This window comes from Marmota monax, unplaced genomic scaffold (assembly GCF_021218885.2).
Source record: "Marmota monax isolate L192 unplaced genomic scaffold, Marmota_monax_Labrador192_F-V1.1 WCK01_AAM20220418_F8-fsc00005, whole genome shotgun sequence".
Classification (NCBI taxonomy): domain Eukaryota; kingdom Metazoa; phylum Chordata; class Mammalia; order Rodentia; family Sciuridae; genus Marmota; species Marmota monax.
The window spans coordinates 16,190,624-16,210,381 of NW_026692254.1; the positions used below are offsets into that span (position 1 = coordinate 16,190,624).

At 41.7% G+C, this 19,758-nt stretch overlaps 1 protein-coding gene across 3 annotated transcripts in view; it reads left to right on the forward strand.

Moving 5' to 3' along the window:
• Nucleotides 1–19,758, forward strand: part of Ttc23 (tetratricopeptide repeat domain 23) — a 93,713-nt gene that overhangs the window by 49,016 nt on the left and 24,939 nt on the right. For all 3 annotated transcript variants that reach the window (XM_058576868.1, XM_046436227.2, XM_046436235.2), the window contains exon 7: nt 11,668–11,773. In XM_058576868.1, the coding sequence (XP_058432851.1) occupies nt 11,668–11,773 (106 nt within the window). The remainder of the gene's footprint in view (nt 1–11,667; nt 11,774–19,758) is intronic.

Here is a 19,758-nt window from a genome sequence, read left to right on the forward strand (position 1 = left end):
GTATTCATAATAGCTGTCATCTGACTGGAGTGTGCCATTCTAACTTAGAGTAGTTTTGATTTGCATTTCTTTAATTGCTAGAGATGATGAGCATTTTTTTCATATATTTGTTGATTGATTGTATATCTTCTTCTGAGAAGTGTCTTTCAGGTCCTTGGCCCATTTATTGATTGGGTTATTTATTTATTTTTTCTTGCTCAGCTTTTTGTGTTCTTTATATACCCTAGAGATTAGTGTTCTATCTAATGTGTGAGGGGTAAAAATTTGCTCCCAAGATGTAGGCTCTATATTCACCTCACAGATTGTTTCTTTTGCTGAGAAAAAAAAACTTTTTAGTTTGAATCCATCCCATTTATTGATTCTTGGTTTTAATTCTTGCACTTATTAAGGAAGTTGGGGCCTGGTATTAGATGTGGTATTACATGATAAAGATTAGGGCCTACTTTTTCTTTTATTAGATGCTGAGTCTCTGGTTTAATTCCTAGGTCTTTGATCCACTTTGAGTTGAGTTTTGTGCATGGTGAGAGATAGGGGTTTAATTTCATTTTGTTGCATATGGAGTTCCAGTTTTCCCAGCACCATTTGTTGAAGAGGCTATCTTTTCTCCAATTCATGTTTTTGGCAGCTTTGTCTAATATAAGATAATTGTAATTTTGTGGGTTAGTTTCTGTGTCCTCTATTCCGTACTATTGGTTTACTAGTCTGTTTTGGTACCAAAACCATGCTGTTTTGTTACTATTGCTCTGTAGTATAGTTTAAGGTCTGGTATAGTGATGCTACCTGCTTCACTCTTTCTGCTAAGGGTTGCTTTAGCTATTCTGGGTCTATTATTTTTCCAGATGAATTTCATGATTGCTTTTCCTATTTCTATGAGGAATGCCATTGGGATTTTGGTCGGAATTGCATTAAATCTGTATAGTGCTTTTGGTAATATGGTCATTTTGATAATATTAATTCTGCCTATCCAAGAGCAAGGTAGATCTTTCCATCTTCTAAGGTCTTCTTTGATTTTTTTCTTTAGGGTTCTGTAATTTTCATTGTATAGTTCTTTCACCTCTTTCATTAACTTGATTCCCAAGTTTTTTTTTTTTTTGAGGCTATTGTAAATGGGGTAGTTTTCCTCATTTCCCTCTCAGATAATTTGTCACTGATATATGTAAATGACTGCAAATTGGTGCAGCCAATATGGAAAGCAGTATGGAGATTCCTTGGACATCTGGGAATGGAATCACCATTTGACCTAGCTATCCTTCTCCTGGGTTGATACTCAAAGGATTAAAAACAGCAGACTACAGGGCCACACCCACATCAATGTTTATAGCAGCACAGTTCACAATAGCTATGTGGAACCAACCTAGATGCCCTTCAGTAGATGAATGGATTAAAAAATGTGGCATTTATACACAATGAAATATTACTCAGCAATAAAAGAGAATAAAATCATGGTATTTGCAGGTAAATGGGTAGTGTTGGAGAAGATAATGCTAAGTGAAGTTAGCCAATCCCCCAAAAAACAAATGCTGAATGTTTTCTCTGATATAAGGAGGCTGATTCGCAATGGGGTAGGGAGGGGAAGCATGGGAAGAATAGAACTCTAGATAGAACAGAGGGGGAGGGGAAGGGAGTGGGCAGGGGGTTAGCAAGGATGGTGGAATGTGATGAACATCATAGCCCAAAGTACATGTATGAAGAAACGAATTGGTGTGAACATACTTTATATACAACCAGAGATATGAAAAATTGTGCTGTATGTGTGTAATAAGAATTGTAATGCATTCTGCTGTCATTTATTTTTAAAAATAAAATGTTTGATACCCCCCCAAAGAAAAAACAATTTTGAGGGACAACCAAGCTGACATCCAAAGTGACCTCACTATTTTATATTCCCATCAGCAATGCTTAAATATTCCAACTTCTCCATATCCTCATCAACACATTTTATTTTCTGTCTTTTTATTTTAGCCAGTCTAGCAAGAGTAAAGTGATATCTCATTATATTTTGTTATTTTAATTTCTCTCATGACTATGACTAATGATGTTGTACATTTTTATGTGTTTATTGGCCTTTCTATGTTTTATTTGGGTAAATGTTGATTTCAGGGTTTTTTTTTTTTTTTTTTTTGCATTTTAAATAGGGTTGTTTGTCTTTTTATTGTTTGCTTAGGAGTTATTTATATGTTCTGGAGGCTAGATTTTAAATGCATATCAGACATATGATTTGCAAATGCTTTTGTCCTTTTAGTGTGTTGTCTTCACTTTTTCGATAGTGTCTTTTGAAGCACGAAAGTTATTAAATTTTGATTAAGTTCAATTTGTTTAGTTTTCCCCCCTCTTTTTGTTGGTGCTTTTGGCTTCACATCCAAGAAACTATTGCCTAATCCTAGTTCATGAAGGCTTACATTGATATTTTTTTCTAAGCATTCCATAGTTTTAAAGCTCTTATAATTAATGTCTTTGATCCATTTTGTTACTTTGTTTATGTGGTATGATACAGAAATTCAACCTCACTATTTTTGCATGAGGCTATACAGTTGTCCCAGCACCATTTATTTAAAAATCTTAGAATTTTAAAAATTTTAAAAATCTTTGATCATTTTTATTAATTTTTTAACCACTTTTTTTTTTTACCATTGGCACCCTTGCCAAAGTCAACTGACCCTAAGTGTAAGGGTTTATTTCTGGATTCTCAATTCTATTCCATTGATCTGTATATCTGTCCTTTTACCAGTATCACATCATCTCAATCATTGTTGTTTTCCAGTAAGTTTTGAAATCTAGAAGCATGAATACCCCTTTTCCTTCTTTTTTAAAGATTATTTTGACTATTTTGGATCCCTTACATTTTCGTAAGTATTTTAGAATCAGCCTTTCAATTTCTGCCAAAACAAACAAACAACAACAACCAAAAAAAAAAAAAATCCTCTGGAATTTTGATAGGCATTGTATTGAATCAGTATTTCAATTTAGGGAGTATTGACATTTTAATAATATCAACTATTCCAGTCCATGAACATGGGATATCTTTCTATGTATTTGATTCTCTGTTGTTTCTTTGTACTGTGCTTTGTACTTTTTAGAGCTTAGGCTTTGTACTTATTTGGTAAATTCATTCCTCAGTGTTTGTTCTTTTGATGCTATTGTGAATGGCAAGTTAGTTTTCCAAACTACTTTTTTTTGATCATTCATTTCTACTGTCTAGAAAACAAGTGACTTTTTTATGTTCATCTTGTGTCCTGCAACCTAACTGAATTTGCTATGATCATTTTTTGCCATGCAATTTCCTTAATGTGTCAAATTTTCCATCTTTTCCTCAATTGTATTTGAATTTTGAGTCTAAGTTGGAAGGACTTCCCTGCCCCCAGGTCTAAAAGGAATTCACTCATTTTCATAATACCTACAAAGTTTGATGGGTGACTCTTCCTTTTATTTACTATTGAGGTTAATAAAGGTTAGAGTATTTTAAATAGATAATTTTTGATCATTATTAAAGAAATAACTTGATGAAGTGAGGCTAACATTGGCTTTAAAACCAGAAAATTTGAGTTGTAGTACAGACTCTGTTTACCAGCTAGTTGATTACAGGCAAGTCATTTAACCTCTACGCCCTGCAAATAATAATAATAACCTCCACAAAAGACTCTATCCACATCACAGAACTGCTCAAAGTCTCAAAATGGAAAGTACTTTGTGAACTATTAGGCCTGCTGCCTGTATAAGCTGCTTTTGTTTGTTAACAATGATTATTAAACATTTATCAATGCTCCCTTTTCTTTAGCAGATTTACCTAAGGTATAAAAAGATACAGGGTAGCCACCACTCTCCAAGAGAACCCATATCTAAAAGTCATTTATCAAGTATATACAAGGAGTTTTGTTATCTTCCCTGTTGTTTTTCACTCTTCATTCCTTTGCAGTGAGAGAAACACCCAAAGAGAAAAGTCCTTTTATTTCCCATAGAATGTAGAAAAGTTCTGCAGTATTTTAGGAACTAAACCATTAAAATGGAGAAAAATAAACCAAGTCCTGCAGAGCCACACAAGGAAGGCAGCAAGCAGTCCCAGGGACTGATGAAAGAGACTTCACCCCCTTCATCCATTCCTTTGCAGCAGGGTTCCGTGAGAAAACCATGCAAACAGATTGTTTCTGAAACTCCTTATTGGCAGAGTTTGGCAATAAAACCTTATTTTCCTTCCCTAAAGAAAAAAAAAATCACAGGATTTCATTTATGTGAGCAAGAGCATATTTAGAGTGTGTGTTTCCAAGGGGTATAAATTAACCCTGGAGCTTGGGTTGCTTTTTCACATCTCTGACACTTGAACTGCATATCTCTTTTCAGTTTTCAGGGCTGCTCAGCCTGAGTAGTTCCCAAATTTAGGAAATTTTTATTTGCAAAGTATTATAAAATCAATGATTTTATCAGATGCTCTACAAATACTAATTTGAGATCCCAGCTCCGGGCATGTTATTAGCTTGGTCAGGCCTGGGATGATGGCTGCTCATGCTTATATGTAATGCTGGGCAGTGCTTCTGACTGGCTCTTATTATCCAATATGTATTTACTATAATATGAAATGCATTAATTATAAATAATCAGACTAATGCTGTTTTTAATTTTAAAATCTCAGAAAATTCCAGTCTGTTTGTTTAAAATTTTTAAATATGTATGATATAATTATGATCTAGCATTACAAAAAATTCTAACATGACATAAATCAGTGTCATAAAGGAGAAGATTATTGTTTCTTTTAAGTAGCAACTGCCTTTTAAGAATTTGATATATTATCCTTATTTAAAAAAAAATGCAACCATACAGAAAAATGCAGAGATGAGACACAAGTCACCTAAGTCCTCCCTGCCCAGAAATAACCAGTATTGACCTTGGCTGAATGCCTTTCATCTGGATATGAACAGATGGGTATAGTTAGGAGACACAGTGAAGAAAAAAAGAGGAAGAAAGGAAGGAGGGGTGATGAATTTGACAGTATGGAAATGAAAGTCTATGACAATATATCATAAAGTCAAAAAAGAAATGTCAAAAAGGGAAAAATATAGAAAGTTCTTATAAAATATAAATGAAAAAGACACCTCAATGGAAACATGGAGAAAAGAGTAGAATAGATAATTACAGAAAAGGAATCAAATGGTCAATAACCATGTAAAAGTAATTCTCAGCCTCAATTATTACTGAAGAAATTCCATTTAACTGTCTTCCCATTGTGGCCAGAAGCCACATCAGGTCATCAGAAATAAAGCTGAGAGGGCAGGGTCAGGTTAAGATTTGTGTGTGTGTGTGTGTGTGTGTGTTTGTGTGTGTTTCTGTACAAATCTCAGTATTTCTGGAATGATATATAGGAAACATTCATATTGATTAGCATTTAGGAGTTAGAGTAGGAATAGAGGAAGAGAGAGGGGCAAACACATAAACAGAAAGGAGGGAGTACTTTTTACTTTATTTTGTTATTGTTGTTGTTCTTTTCTACCACTAAAGATTTTTAAAGATTTTAAGATTTAATTATTTAAAAATCTAGTTAAGTTTTAAGGAAACTCATACTTGCAACAAAAAGAAGAAAGTATAAGCCCCTGCTACATCTATTTCAGGGCTAACCCTTATAAAGAGTAGGACTTGTTCTCTCAGCCCTCTGGAAGAGCTAAAATTGACATCTGGAGAACTGCCACTGAGTACTTTCTCTGCCTATTAAAAGAAACTGGCTTAGTCCAGGGCCCTCAGTTTTCAAATGCTCTCTGCCTCCAGTGACTAACCGTTCATCTAATCCCCCCCAGGGATTCCCAGTGCCATCTTTTTCTTAGCTGAGCCTCTCCAGCTGCCCTCTCTCCCCGCTGCTGCCCCCCCCCCCCCAGGAAAGGCTTCCCTACTGGGCAGAGATGGAAGAGGAAAGGAAGTGGCAACCTTGAGCTGCAACATGACCCTGTCTTGCATAAGGGTGTCCTCTCAAAGCTGAGGGGTGGAATGGCCAGCTTTGGCAGAGCTAAGAGAGAAAGCATGCAGCTTCACAGCTGATCAGTTATAAAACAAACACAGCAAGCTTGAACTTGAACTAAAGCAGAAGGTGGACTGTTGGTGAAAGATGCCTTAATGTCTGCTCCATCCACATGCTCTGCTTTTCTCCTCTCTATGGTGTCCCTTTAAAGCCCTGAGAGGCCACTTGGGTCTCTCCCTCTCCCAGAGTCTATTATTCAGCAACCTCTTTCTCGGGCCTTAAATGGTCCTTCATTACATTGTTTGTTTGTTTGTTTTTAATCGTCTTTCTGGAACTTCTACTCTCTAGATAACCAAGTGTCAGTCTAGAAAAGCATGCTGTTTGGAATTACTGACCTTAGTGTGAATCTCTGCTCTGCCACTGGCCTGCCATGTGACCTTGAGGCTTCATTTCCTCATCTGTAAAGTGGGTTGTCAACATCACTCAGTGGTCATTTTGTGATTCTGCAAGCTGGTGTATATAATCTGCTTGGCAGCACACCTGGCAAAATTAGGTGCTTAATTGTTGTTGGCTCCCTTCTCCCTCTATACTTCTGTAGTGCTAGTCTTCAGCTTTACAAAGAGATCCTGCCTATTTTTTTACCAAGTTGGGACTTCCCTGTCTTCCTCATGAGTGTCACATCATCTCCAGGGAAAACATATTCAGTTTTAGATCAACAAATTGTACAGTGAGTCATTTGTGTACTTATTCTTCACCTTGCTATAGGAGAGGAGATATCCTCCCAGTCAGTGATCCCCGAATCATTGCCAGGTTGGGAGAAATTTATTCCCCTCCTCCAACACACCCTTTCCCTGAGAGTTGGGATTGCACACTCAGGGTATTGAGTGTTCACATGCTGGGATCTGCCTGCATAAACAGAAATACTTCCTCATCCTTTTTACTATCATCAAGCTTTCTCCTCAAGAAATATTGCATATGTTACAAATCCAAGGAGACAGGCCCAGTTAGATAAGAATTTGCCAGCTCTGGCTCTGGCTGCAGTTATTGACAGCTGGATTTGCATGAAGGAACCAAGGGTTCCCCCAGCAATGCACACAAGGCATCAGAAGAAACAGCTGCTGTGTCCCTTGGCAAGGGTTGAGTAGCTGGTCTTGTGACCTTTTTCAGTTAATGACCTTGTTCAATGTGTATATTAAGCGGATTTTATTTGTTTGTTTGTTTTTTAACCCAGTCCAACATGCAGCAGCCCAAGAGATTTGGGGATACTAAGCATTCTTACTCCACTTCAAGATGACAGTTGATAAGCACATAGCCATAAGATATTGAAAATAACAAAGGACATGAGGAGAAACCAGAGCCCTAGGGAGATTAATAAATGATGTGGTGAAGGAGTGAGTGCCATCCAGCTGCTGAGCCCCAGGAGGACCCGTTATTTAGGCTCTCTGAAAGCCAAGAGAGGCAAGCAGGGTTCTTACCAACCTGTTCACTATGATTCCTACTCCTTAAATGCTCTCAGATGCATCTAACAGGGGTATTTATTTATTTATTCTCTCAGCAAATAAAGCATGTTCTGAAATTGTGAGCAGTGGCTAAGTTTGGCAAGATTGTATAATCTAATCACCGACCCTGTCAACATCCTTCACACTCACTCCCTAAGGGCCTCACTGCCCAGAGTGGTTCCCAGTCTGTGTCTCCTGGAGCCCTCATGTTCCACGGAGCTTCTTCTGGGGCAGCTATGTGGGAGTAGGTGCGCTTCCGGACACCCTCTCCCGGCTTCAGGAAGAGGAGCTCTGTTCTCCCCTTCTGTGTGTATTAGAGAACCATGGAAGATTTAGTTTGGAATGAGAGGGGCTCTTCTGCTTCAAAAAAGAAACTTGAAAATCAGCAGTGCCTTGACATCTGCATCCTTTTGCAAGTCACTTTTTCTACTTGTTGGTATGTTTTTGAAATGTAACCAGGTTGATATATAGAGTTCAATTGTTGTATGAATGAACCCTGATATATTTGTTCCCCTGCTGATGGGTAGTTAGATGGTTTCCCATTTTCACCATCTCAATATTCTTCAGTGTAACTGAAGGCATTTTTCATATAGACAATGGTCAGTGCACTCCAAGCTGGACAAGCAGGAAAAGGAAGGGAAACCAGGGAGTTTGAAAGGCTAGTGAGAGCATGGCAAGTGGGTAGAGAGAAGACTAGAAGCTACATGGACGTAATAGAGCCAGGGCTCCTGTACAAAATATGGATGCAGAGGTAGAAACTAGTAGTCAGTAAGGCCAGGAGTGTGACCTGGATGCTGGGTATCTGAGCATACAGAGGAAAATGAGTCTGCCAAAAACCCAAGAGGCCACGTTGTTAGCTGGGACTTTAGTTTGCTCCTTCAGCTCCACTCTGCTTGCTTCTCAGCCCTGCTGTGTGCCCAAGATGCTGACTTTAAGTCCCAGATTAATGCCCTTGGCCTCTTCTGAAAGCCACATGACATGAACTGCAGACCATGGAAAGGGAGTGGAGACAGGGTTTTCATCCCCCCAGCTCCTCCATGGAGACTCGCTGCCTGCATCCCTACTGAAAGCCACTGCTCACTTCCCTACATCATCTTTCCAATTAGAGCAAATGTTCCTAGTCTTGCTCATCTGGCCAAGGGTGTTAAAGCACTTTGTGCTGAGGTCCTGAACTCTCATCATTGGGCTTCATCTATGGAAAGAATCGTTTTATTGACCACTTTTCACCTGTTTGCGTGTGTCATCTTTCTTGCCTGATGGGCACAGGTTGATCGTATGGATACTGAAATCACTGGAAATGGTAACAGCAGGGTTAGGGTAAAGAGGAAGTTAGTGAGCCAGGTACTTAAACCTAGTGCAGGGCAGTGTCTGTATATCTATGTAAAAATGAAACTATCCCACATTTTTGTAGTTCATCTTTGATCTCCTTTAAACCCAAAATTCCTGCCTGATTTGCCTGATTTGTGTGTGTGTGTGAATTTCTAGTATTTGTGCAATATTTGGCAAATTGAAGGCACTTAAAAATGAAAAAAATGAATCAAACAGGAATGAATTAAAATAAACTGAATTGAATGGAATTTTGCTGAATAAGTAAGATACTAATTTGGCACATTTGAAATATCGTGGATGTTCCCTTTCTCTCTTGCATGTTGTTTTTAAAATCTTCATGAACATCAAGTAATAAATTAGATCAGAGAAATGAGTTTCTGAAATAAATAATAAATGCTTGTTAATAAAGTATTAGCATCTCACATAGAGCAACATTGAGGTCATGAAAATTTTGTGATAAATTCAGATTCCCTTGAGCCTTTGGAACCCACTTTTTAAATATCATTAGCTTTTAATTTTTTTATTTTTATGTTTTTTTTCTGTCAGAAAAGTATCACTTTTTGTCTCCAAGGCAAAATGCCATTCATGATACTTCCAGAACATGTAATTATTCATTTGAAAATAATTTTGATAGTCATATATGTATTACATTTCCTTGAATTATAATATTAAGCAGAAACAAAGGAGAAATCTTTTTTGGATTTAAGATTAAACTAAAATAGTGTATGTTGAGTCTTTGTGACAGTCTGAGGAAAGCCTTCCCTGGCAGAGTGGTTGTTCTTCTCAAATAGTGGATCGTAGAGATGGACAATCAAGGGAGAAATGCAAAATAAACACCACTCAGTGTGCAGTTGGGAGGTTTTATAAGGGGAGGGATGTGTCACTCTTTTTCCTCTTCTCCAAACACTAAGCATATGGCAATTTAACTCTTGGTTGGCTCCTATAATCTGTTGCATTCATGAAGTTGTATTTTGAAGTACTCATTATTTGAAAAGCAAGGACAGTGACTAATGTGCACTTGCTAAAAATCATATGTGTGTGTGTGTGTGTGTATGAAAAGTTATTTCAAAGCAAAGGATATTGTTAGCATTTATGAATAAAGAATGTTTACTGTTCTGATGTAGCAATAAAAGTTATGGCCAGCAATCTTGATTTGGAACAGCCCCTTCACCAAAAGCGCAGAGCTAGCCACCCAGATTTTAACACGTGACAATACTCCACCCTGATTATAGTTTCAGAACTGCACTCAGCTGGCCATCAGAGGAGAAAATGCTGCTTGGTGCAGACTAGAAGGTTCTACTGAAATGACTTTATCTCCTACACCAGCTCCATGAATTCATTGTAGCTTCTGGAGGCTGAATCAGTGTGCTCCTAGGAGTGTGCTGATATCAGCTAGTGACATCTACCACCATGGGTTGGAGGGATGAATGGCAGCATTCAGGACATGGTATTGAAAGCAGAATTTGAAATCAGATTATCAAGGTCAGAGCCTCATCTCCATTCCTTATTAGCTATAGGGAGAAATCTTGGTCATTTACTGTATTAGCTTTCCATTGCTATAGTAATGTTATGGTTATACATCAACTTAAAAGGAGGAAAGGTTTATTTTAGCTCATAGTTTTGGATATTTCAGTCCATGATGGGTTGGCCCTGTTTTGGGGGGGTCTGTAGCACATCATGGTAGGGAGTTCATTGCAGAACAAAGTTTGTCACGTTATAGCAGCTAAAAAAACAAAAGACGGGAAGAAGAAGAGAGTGGGGTCCCACAGTTCTCTTCAGGGACATGCCTCACTAGGCCCCACCTCTTAAAGGTTTTTACCACCTTCTAATAGTGCCAGCCTGGGTACTGAGCCTTTAATACATAGGGCCCTTTGAGGAATTCTAGATCCAAACTATAGCACTCACCCATTCAGCAATCTCAGTTTTCTCATCTAGAAAATGAGGCTCATAAAAATTATCAAGAAAATTAAAAGTGGTATCACACAAAAGAATTAAAGTGCTACTTAAATCTTAGTTGTTGCTAGTACAATTTGCCTACCCCAATTTAGTGTTTCCCTCTATTAAACCTATGGCATTTTAGTCTTTCTGTTACTCTTTTGGCAATTAATTACAAGCTCCCTATCACCTCACATTAGTTTATTGTATTACTTCACCACGTTTCATTTGAGTTTTCTGTAGCTGCCAATACCTTCTCGCCCATGCCTCTCCCATTGTAGGAAATCTGCAAGTGTTAATTTATTGGATGAATGTGAAACTATTACTAATAGTATTTTTTAAACTAAGTATTAACAAGGAGATGAGTAGTAATTTTTTATTCAAAGGGATGTATTATGTATTTTACTTGAAAAAATTATTATTCTTTTGTGTTCACAGGGTTGTGTATGTGTGTGTGTGTGTATGTGTGTATGTATGTGTTTAATTTTAAAATGGACTTTATTTCCAAAGAACCTGTTTTCCAGACTCAGGCAGCTCCCATTTGCCAGTTTGCAGAGGGTGCAAACCCACAGGCTTGATGGATCAGGCACATATCATCACCTATGAGTAGGTTCCACTTTCTAGGCTGACCAATAGGCCAGGAGCTGGGCTTGCCCACTGCCTCAGCACAGCATTGATGCTTTTTACTTCTTGACCACCCTGCCCCCGATCCTCTTTGCTGACTCAAATGATCGTAGACTTTTTAATGGTTTACTTAGTGATAGGCCCCAGACATAGCGTTCTCTCCACCACTCAGTGCTTTTAAAACCCAGCCCTCCCAAGAGTCAATTGTGCTTCCACATCAATCACTGCTTTCAACTTGCTGGAAAGTTTCTTGACTTTCTGCTAATCATTGTAAGGACTGTTAGTTTTCTGTTGCAACTGCCAAGCATATAAATAACTTGTTTCTTCTTTCTGTGGTGCCAGGCCCATGCCATCATCCTGAGTAGAAACCCCTCTCAAGAGGAGGCAGCCGACTCCTCACATTTTGTTGCCCGTGCTGCTGTCGCTTCTGGGAGGCCTGAGCACCATGGTGAGAACCAGTCTTCCTTCCTCATGTCTCACATGCATGCGCCTAGGGGGTGGGTGAACAGGTGGATGGGGTCTCAACAGGAACCTTCAGAGAACCTTCACGGTTTCCTCTAATTTGTAGCTCGGCTCCTCTGCTGCTTCCCCAGTGTCCTTTACTTTCTATCTCCCTGTAGCCTTCCTCTGACCTTTTCCTCTTCAATACAGCTACTCTTCATCCATAGCTATTAAGAACCCAAGGGAACTGGTGCTGGGCTCACAGGGAAATCTGCTCTGCTTTCAAAGGTGATGGTTTTCAATGATTGTGGTGGAACTGCTGCAAAGTCTCAGGGCAGAGCTTTTAATTGGAGTGAACTTCCATAGCTTCAGGATCCAAGAAGGAAGCTGCCACTTATAACTCATGGTTTTCCTTATCTTTGTGTAATAGGTAGTGCAGCGGGCTTCAGAAATTCTTTACTCCCTCATCCCAGGCTCAAAGCTTCTACTGACAGGAAGCACACATTCTAGTGATTCTGCTGTTGTTTGGGACAGAATATTCAGAAATGGAATATAACTCATAAAGAAGGCCTAGAGGTATATTCCAGAGAAAAATAGTTTTATGCTGAGTAAAATAAGGTTCCAGTAAACATAAAATCAGTGTGTGGAAGGCTTGGGGCTGAATCAGGAAGCAGGAGTCACACTAAGCAGAAGCCAGCCTAGCAGGGTAGACTTGGGAGAAGAGGAAGGGGAAACCTTGATGAGCAGCATGGTCTGAACAGGTCCACAGCCCAGCCCAGAACTCTGTTCATGGATGAAGAGCTTCGGTTTTCATCCACCTGACCATCCTGCCTTGCAGACCCTTATTCTACCTCCTGGAGCTTGGAGCAACCTGGCTAGGTACACAGAGAGGAGACATAGAGATGACTTGTCTGATCCTCCCTCCCTAGAACATTCCATATTTAACAATCAGAATTGCCTTCAAAACTGCTGAAGAAACATTTTGACCAGTTTGTTGGTGCCTAAAACTCCTTTAAAAGCGGCAGAGAAACTTCCATTCCACAACTACTAAGAAAACACTTAAAATGCAAATATGTATTTTTTGGAAAATCCTAGAACATCAGGAATCACAATCCAAACATCTAGAGGAACCAAGCACAAGCAATGTGAGTTAAGTGTGTAGAAACCAAGAACAGAGTCAGATGTAATTATGAATGGCTATTTACAATCAGCTGTAGTATGAGAGACAATATGGAGTGATGAGGCCTTTGGCAAACTAGAGGAGCCCACACCCTCCTACTTAGCTCCAGCCCATCACTCTATGTGACAGACAGGCTTATATTTGAAGATCTGCTGTTTTCAAGAGAATGCAAAAATTTGGATTTTTACGTGAAATCTCTTGCTTTTAATTAGTGATAATGAACTTAAATATGTTTTAGGTTCTGTGTGAATCAAAAACAAGCATTAGGATCAGATTCATAACTTCTAACCTAGGCAGCAGAAGTGTGAATAAGTAAATGTCAGATATTTTCCTGCTTTTCTTGGGGCTTATGTTTAAGACAAAAGGAGTGTTCTCAACATTTAAATCGGTAGGAGGTGAGAGAAAAGGGTCTCTTTCTGAGAGAATACCAAGCAAGGGCCAAAAGAGCCTCTTTGTAAAGCCTAGAGGGTTTCTGGTCCCCAGAACACCTCATGCTCAGCATACTCATTTGCTGAGTGTGTGAACTGGGTGGGGACCAACAGAAATATCCCTAAGATGTTCTTGCTCCAGAACTGCAAAGTTAGGCTACTCTCTACAATTTACAGAATTGGTGGAAATCCTACTTGAATTACATTTTTTTCTTTAAAGTCTTCCAGTTCAAATATGTTGCTGGTATTGCCTCCCCTATTTTGAGAACAATATTAATAATACCTTTTTGATACAGTTATTAATGCATGTGAGAATTAAATGACCACACACAATGATAGTAACTAATTCTAACATAGGACATAACCGGCCATGGCTCTAACCATGGTACACTTATTAACTCAGATATCCTCAAAACAATTCTATGAAATAGATACAATTATCCCCAGTTTTTGGATGGAGAAATTGAGGCACCAAAAGATTAGATGATTTTCCCAAGGGCTGACAGTCAGTGAATGGTAGAGTCCAGGCAGTCCTCCCCAGAGGCCATTTGTCACGGTGTTATTGGGATTGGCAATGCATATGTCACCTTTCCTTCCTACACCTGCCTGCTTAGACCTGCAGATCTGAAGCTTGGGGCAGACAAGGGACCCAGGAAGAGCAAAGGCAGCCCAAAGAAAAGGGTTTTGAAAGCCCTTAGGAAGAGCCAAGGCCCAGAAGCCTGTTTAGGATCTCAGCTCCACTCCTTTGCTGCTGCTCAGGGCATCTGGTGACCTGCACCCAGAAAACCAACCGCCAGTTTGAATTGAAATGTGGGAGGAATGTGAAGGTAGAAAAGTGAGAAGAGGACTTCTCCCAGGAACTGGGCCTCGGAACCCATAGCTTTACAGGTTAGGAGCTGGGGTGGCTTCTGCTTGAGGCTCGAGGATTAGTTGCTTGGAGCATATACATTAGATGACTCATGGAATCATAGTAATAAAAACAGCTACAACAATAGCATCAGCAGTTGAGCGCCTTCTGTATGCAGGTGCTGAACTTTCACAAATGACTTATTTACTCCTTTAACAACCATTAGAAACAGGACACAACCTCCCAGTCTACAAAGGAGCTCCCATAACCAGGTCTGTCTTCTAGAAAGTCCCATCAACTTAAAGAAGCTTCTCTCTCTCCTTACTGCTCTACCCCAAAAGAATAAAGTCCAGAACAGTCTGTAGGCTGCTCCTAGGTGGACCCTTCTTAGACTCAGCACAACCAGCTGAAACATCTGTTGCTTTGGTGTCACTGGAAGAACATTTACCAAAGTCCTGAAGGCAAGTAAATGCTAAGTGAGGGAGTAGGGCAGAGAAGCCACAGAAGAGAAATAGATGAGAATCACCCTCAGCAACATGATGCCCTGGAACAGGGGCAGAAAGGAGCACAGACCCTGCCTCTAAGGCCTCAGTGGACCACCTAACTGGGCAAGTCAGAAAAGAGTCAGAGAGCAGAAACTCCAAGCTTGTGACCCTCATTTGAGAACTACTGCTGTTAGAATCCTTGCTCCCTTACTGGCAAGTGTGGGGACCGGCCAGCATGCGGAGATGCAGACAGTCCCAGCTCTTTCCTGCAAGTGCCTACATGTGGTGTGGGCAGAATAGGTGCCGCCATGGAGCACATAAGACATCCGTTTCCCTCTGGAAACAGGAATGAGACAGACACACCCAGCTAGGGGCTGTTAAAGAACCGGCTATATATGCTCCCCTGGTGTCTGTGTCATCTTTCTGCTGTCCCTTCATGTGGTCAAAGCCCCCATAGCAAGAGTAAGAGAAACCCACCCAGGCCTGGGGTTTCTTCAGGCCTCTGTTGCCTCCAGCAGGAGGAAATGAAAGTAGACAATTTGGAACTTATTGTTGTTTAATAACTAAGGGAAGAGCAAGTCCCCCAGCTCTCACCCAGGACCTTCTGATCTGGACTTGGGTCACTTCTAGTTCAGAAGTCCAGGCCAGATCCCACAGAAGCAAACCTGCAGTTCTTTCTTGGGGGAGGAGCGGGGGGGTCTGGGCTCCATTTATCTATGTTTAAACCTGTCTGTGAAAAGTACAGAGATCTTTTTGGGGTTTGGTTTTAAAAAAAAGAGAAGAAGATTTTAATGAGGATCTTAATGAGGCCTGCCTACTTGCTTGCTGGATGCCCATTGAAGGCATTGCCTCGGACAAACCAAACACTGCTGGCCAAGAAGCAAGTGTTTTAGGCTCCATGCTCAAGATAATTCCTTTGCCTTGCACCTTCCTGCATTCCTCATACAGATGAAACTGCCCTAGAAGTCAGGAGGGTTGTGATTGCATAAGGAGTCCCAATTCAGGCTCCTGGAATGTCACTAACCTGAGCCTGGCCAGCTTCCCAGAGCAGCCATCGACAAACTTGGTATTAACAGCTCTCCCAGCCCTGCTAAGTGTTCAAGGCCTTGGCCTTGTGCTTATAAGTCTTCTAAAGGATATGAAAATGAAATGGTTTGAAGCCAAGTACATCTCAGTGTAAACCTTTGGGCAGCAGAGCCTGGTGAGTGGAGAAAGCCTTGTTTGGAAGTGGCCCCATCTGCGGCCTGGGCTCCTGCAGGCTGGGGAGTTCTGCCAGGTCCAGTGAAGCAGCTGGAATGGGCTCTGCCCCATTGGAGCCCAGGGGGTAGAAGCAGGGATCCCTGACTAAGAGAATTCCCAGAATATAATTCTCTGTGCACAAATATGTGTATCTCCCCAGCCCCCACTGGTCCTAGCCTCTCTCCACATCTTTACACAGTAGATGTGAAAAATGAACATATCTGAGGCTAGGCACTGTATCTCACCCAAGTCTCCTCTTTCTACCTTATATGTCCTCCCTTTTCTCAATTCTTCCTCCTGTATTATCCACCCCTTCCTCAACCCTCTTTCCAGGGTCACTGAGCTCGGCCTCTGAGCGCCCCGTGCAGGGATCAGTGTCCATGCTGGTTCTGTGCCCCACAGAGAGCAAGTTAGAGAGGGGAAGACAGAGTGCAGGGGGTGAGGCCAAGAGAAACCTTTTACAGTTTGTGCCAATGTTAGAAGTATCCCCTCTCAGAAACTTCTGGAATTATCTTAGAATTATTAAATCTAAAGGATTGGAGACCAGGGTCACTCAGCAAGTTAGAGGCACAGCTAGGCCTAGAATGGAGCTCAAGTGCTGCTTTCTTACCACACTCTAAAACCAGAAAGGTGGTCATGCTCTGGAAGCCTCATACTGGTCACCAAAGTCCCAGGGAGTCAAGAAGACCCAGAGGATAAGCTCTGTGTTGGGGAGGAAGGGCTGCAGGGATAGGCAACCCTTGGGGCCAGCAGAGGAGGAGAGAGGTGGCCCATTCCTCAAATGCAAGTCTGTGCTGTTGGCCTTCCTTCCCAGAGGGCAGCTGGGGCAGGACTGAAACCCCAGCAAGCCTGGCTGATCAACTGCCTCTTTCCTCTATATCTGGAGCAAAGCCTGTGGCCTGCTCATGCCTCTCCCAGGGAGGGCAAAGTGCAGAGGCACTGTGGCGGCCACTTTCACCAGGCTCAGGTCTTCCACTTTGATATTATGAAGTACTGATCATAATTTGTGATCAGTACTTCCCAGAAAAGCCTGTGTTATTTATGCCTCAATTTGGCTTCAGATAGGTAGCCTATACTTCACCAAGTGACTAGAGCCGTAGGTCCTACACTGCTGGAGGCCTGACTTGGGTGGCCCCAGGTGGGACTTTGAGTAGTGGCCAGCTTTTTGATGGTGAGGACATTTAAGACATGAAGATCCAATGGGGCTGCTCACCAGGCCTCACAGGTGCAAGGCCCTCTGTGGGCACTTGGCACCTTTATACCCTGAGTCTCCCCAACCTGCTGCCCTGTTGGGTACCAACTTTCCAGATGCACACCTGTCCCCATAGATAGCCATGGGCTTCCTCAGATCACCAGCCTGTGAGCAGCAGCTCTGCTACCCCCAGAAGCCATGTCACAGGCCAGCCCTGGTATCCCTCTCAAAGAGGATCTGCTGCAGAGAAAGGATGAGGGGAGAGAGTGTGCTGGGCTTCTGTGTCCTCAGGCTTCTCTTGTGGTCCCCACAGATGGCCCGTAGCCTTGGGTGACAGCCACAGCAGGGTCTAAACAGTTCGATCTATTTGTTTGCTGGATGAATGCCAGGCCAAGATTCGAGACTTTCCATTTTTAAATCCCCTGGGTTCTTTGCAGTCTGTATAAAGACTATTTTCTAAGACTTAAAAAAAAAGATAATTGTCACATTGTACATGGAGACCTCCCTCTTAATGAAAGCTGTCCTTACTGTTCCAACTCTTGCCTCAGGATAGCCTCAGGAAAGAAGCCCCAGGTTACCAGAATTTATTTTAATTAAAAGCCTCTGACCTCCAGGGGCCATATTGCTTGTTCCTTCTACTCTGTGAATGAAGCCTCATTTTTCTCTTGACTGTAGGTGAACATCTCAGGACAGTCTGTCTAGAAAGGGTGTGACTTCCAGTCCCAAACAAAGCCATCTATAGACAGTAAACCACCCTGCCCACTGAGCTATACTCCCCTCCTCCACCACACACACACCACCCCCTGACTCACAGAAACCAAAACATTTTGCTGGGGTAAAAACTGGAAGCAATTCATGGCCTTGGAACACCTCTGCCACCAGGGCTCAGATTTACAAGCTAGGTCGTGTTCCTGTGTTTTAGAAAATGACCTCATCTTTTGCCAGGCCATCAGCATCAGGTTGCAGAGGATTCTAGAAGTGCTTTTTAAAGGTAGGAACAACCATGTGCAAGAACACAGAAACTGCTGGCTCTTGGTGAACCACACCCAGGGCCCAGGGACATGAGGGAGGTGGCTTCCTGCCCCAGGGGCTATGGCTTCCTGTCTTTTCGGAAATCCTGTTGTCATTTGGCCCAGAGGGACCTCTGGGATGCCCCTGGGAGGAGAAACTCAGCTATCAGGAAATGGCTCCTTTGCTCTGGGAATAGGAGTCAATTTTCTTTCCCCTTAAAGGTGGTCATATGGATTGTCCTTCACAAAGTTAATTTGGGAGGTTGAAGGGGTGGGGAAATGTAAGGCAGGGTTTTACAGTGAAGGATCCTGGATCAGATAAAGATAAAAGTGGTTTCAAATGTATAGAGAGGAAGGGAACCACTGCAGATGAGTGAGACCTACCTTTGTTCCCATGATTCAAGGTTGTCCTAATATACACAGGTCCTACCAGCGGGTTATAGATGTCTGATGTGCGATGCATGTGTCAGGGAAACCTTTCTTGCTTGCTCATTGCTTCCAGGAACAGAAATAGGAAACACACAGAACTTTGGAGGAATTGGGGGCTCAGAAAGGGCTGAAGGGAAGCAGGACCTGAGGAGCCTGACCCTGGAGGGCAGATTCCCAGGCAAGGTTGGTCCCCTCCTGCCCATTTGAGGCCTCTGTGAGCTATAAGGCCTTAGTTTAGGTAACATTTTCCTTCCTTCCTTCCTTCCTTCCTTCCTTCCTTCCTTCCTTCCTTCCTCCCTTCTTCCTTCCTTCCTTCCTTCCTTCCTTCCTTCCTTCCTTCCTTCCTTCCTTCCTTCCTTCCTTCTTTCTTTCTTCCAGAGATTCATATTTGCCTACAAGTATCTTCTTTGGAAAATACGTACCAATCTTCCTGAGCCGTGGTTATAAGCCATTTGCACATAAGTTTGAATCAGTCCCAGCAATTCCTTTCTCAAAGTCTCTGTCAGTTTAGCTGCACTGAGGGCAAGCAGCATGCTGCACCTGGAGCCTAAATGGGGTGTTTTGGGAGAGGGATTGGCCAGCCCGTGAGCACCCAGGGGATGAACACTGGGAGGTGGGAGGATGTTACAAGGTAAAGGTGTCCAGCACAGCTGTCCACTTGTGCCTGGGGGACTGGCTCCTAACCCAAGAGAGGGGAGGGAAATGCCTCACCCAGTGCTTTTGGTTTTCACCTTTCCCTGTGCATGCAACACCGCTTCTGCCAACACCCAGGGTCTGAAACTCAGCGTATTTCAGTTACAGTTCCTTCCCACACCCCTCATGTCTACCACCCTTCATAGTTAGGGCCTGTCTCCAAGGGGATGGGACTGGGGTGTGGATAGAGCTTTACTGTTTTATTAGTCTGTTTATTTTTGTATCAGAGATAGAACCCAGGGACGGACGTTTAACCACTGAGACACATCCCAACCCTTATATTTTTTAAGACAGGATCTTGCTAAGTTGCTTAGGGCCTTGCTAAGTTACTGAGGCTATCTTTGAATTTGCAATCACTGGGATTATAGTTGTGCACCACTGCACCCAGCAATGTCTTTACTTGAAGGGCTGAGTTATATTCTTTAGTTAATTCTTAATTAGTCAAAAACTTAAACTATCAAAAGTACTCTACTTCTGAATATCCTCCAT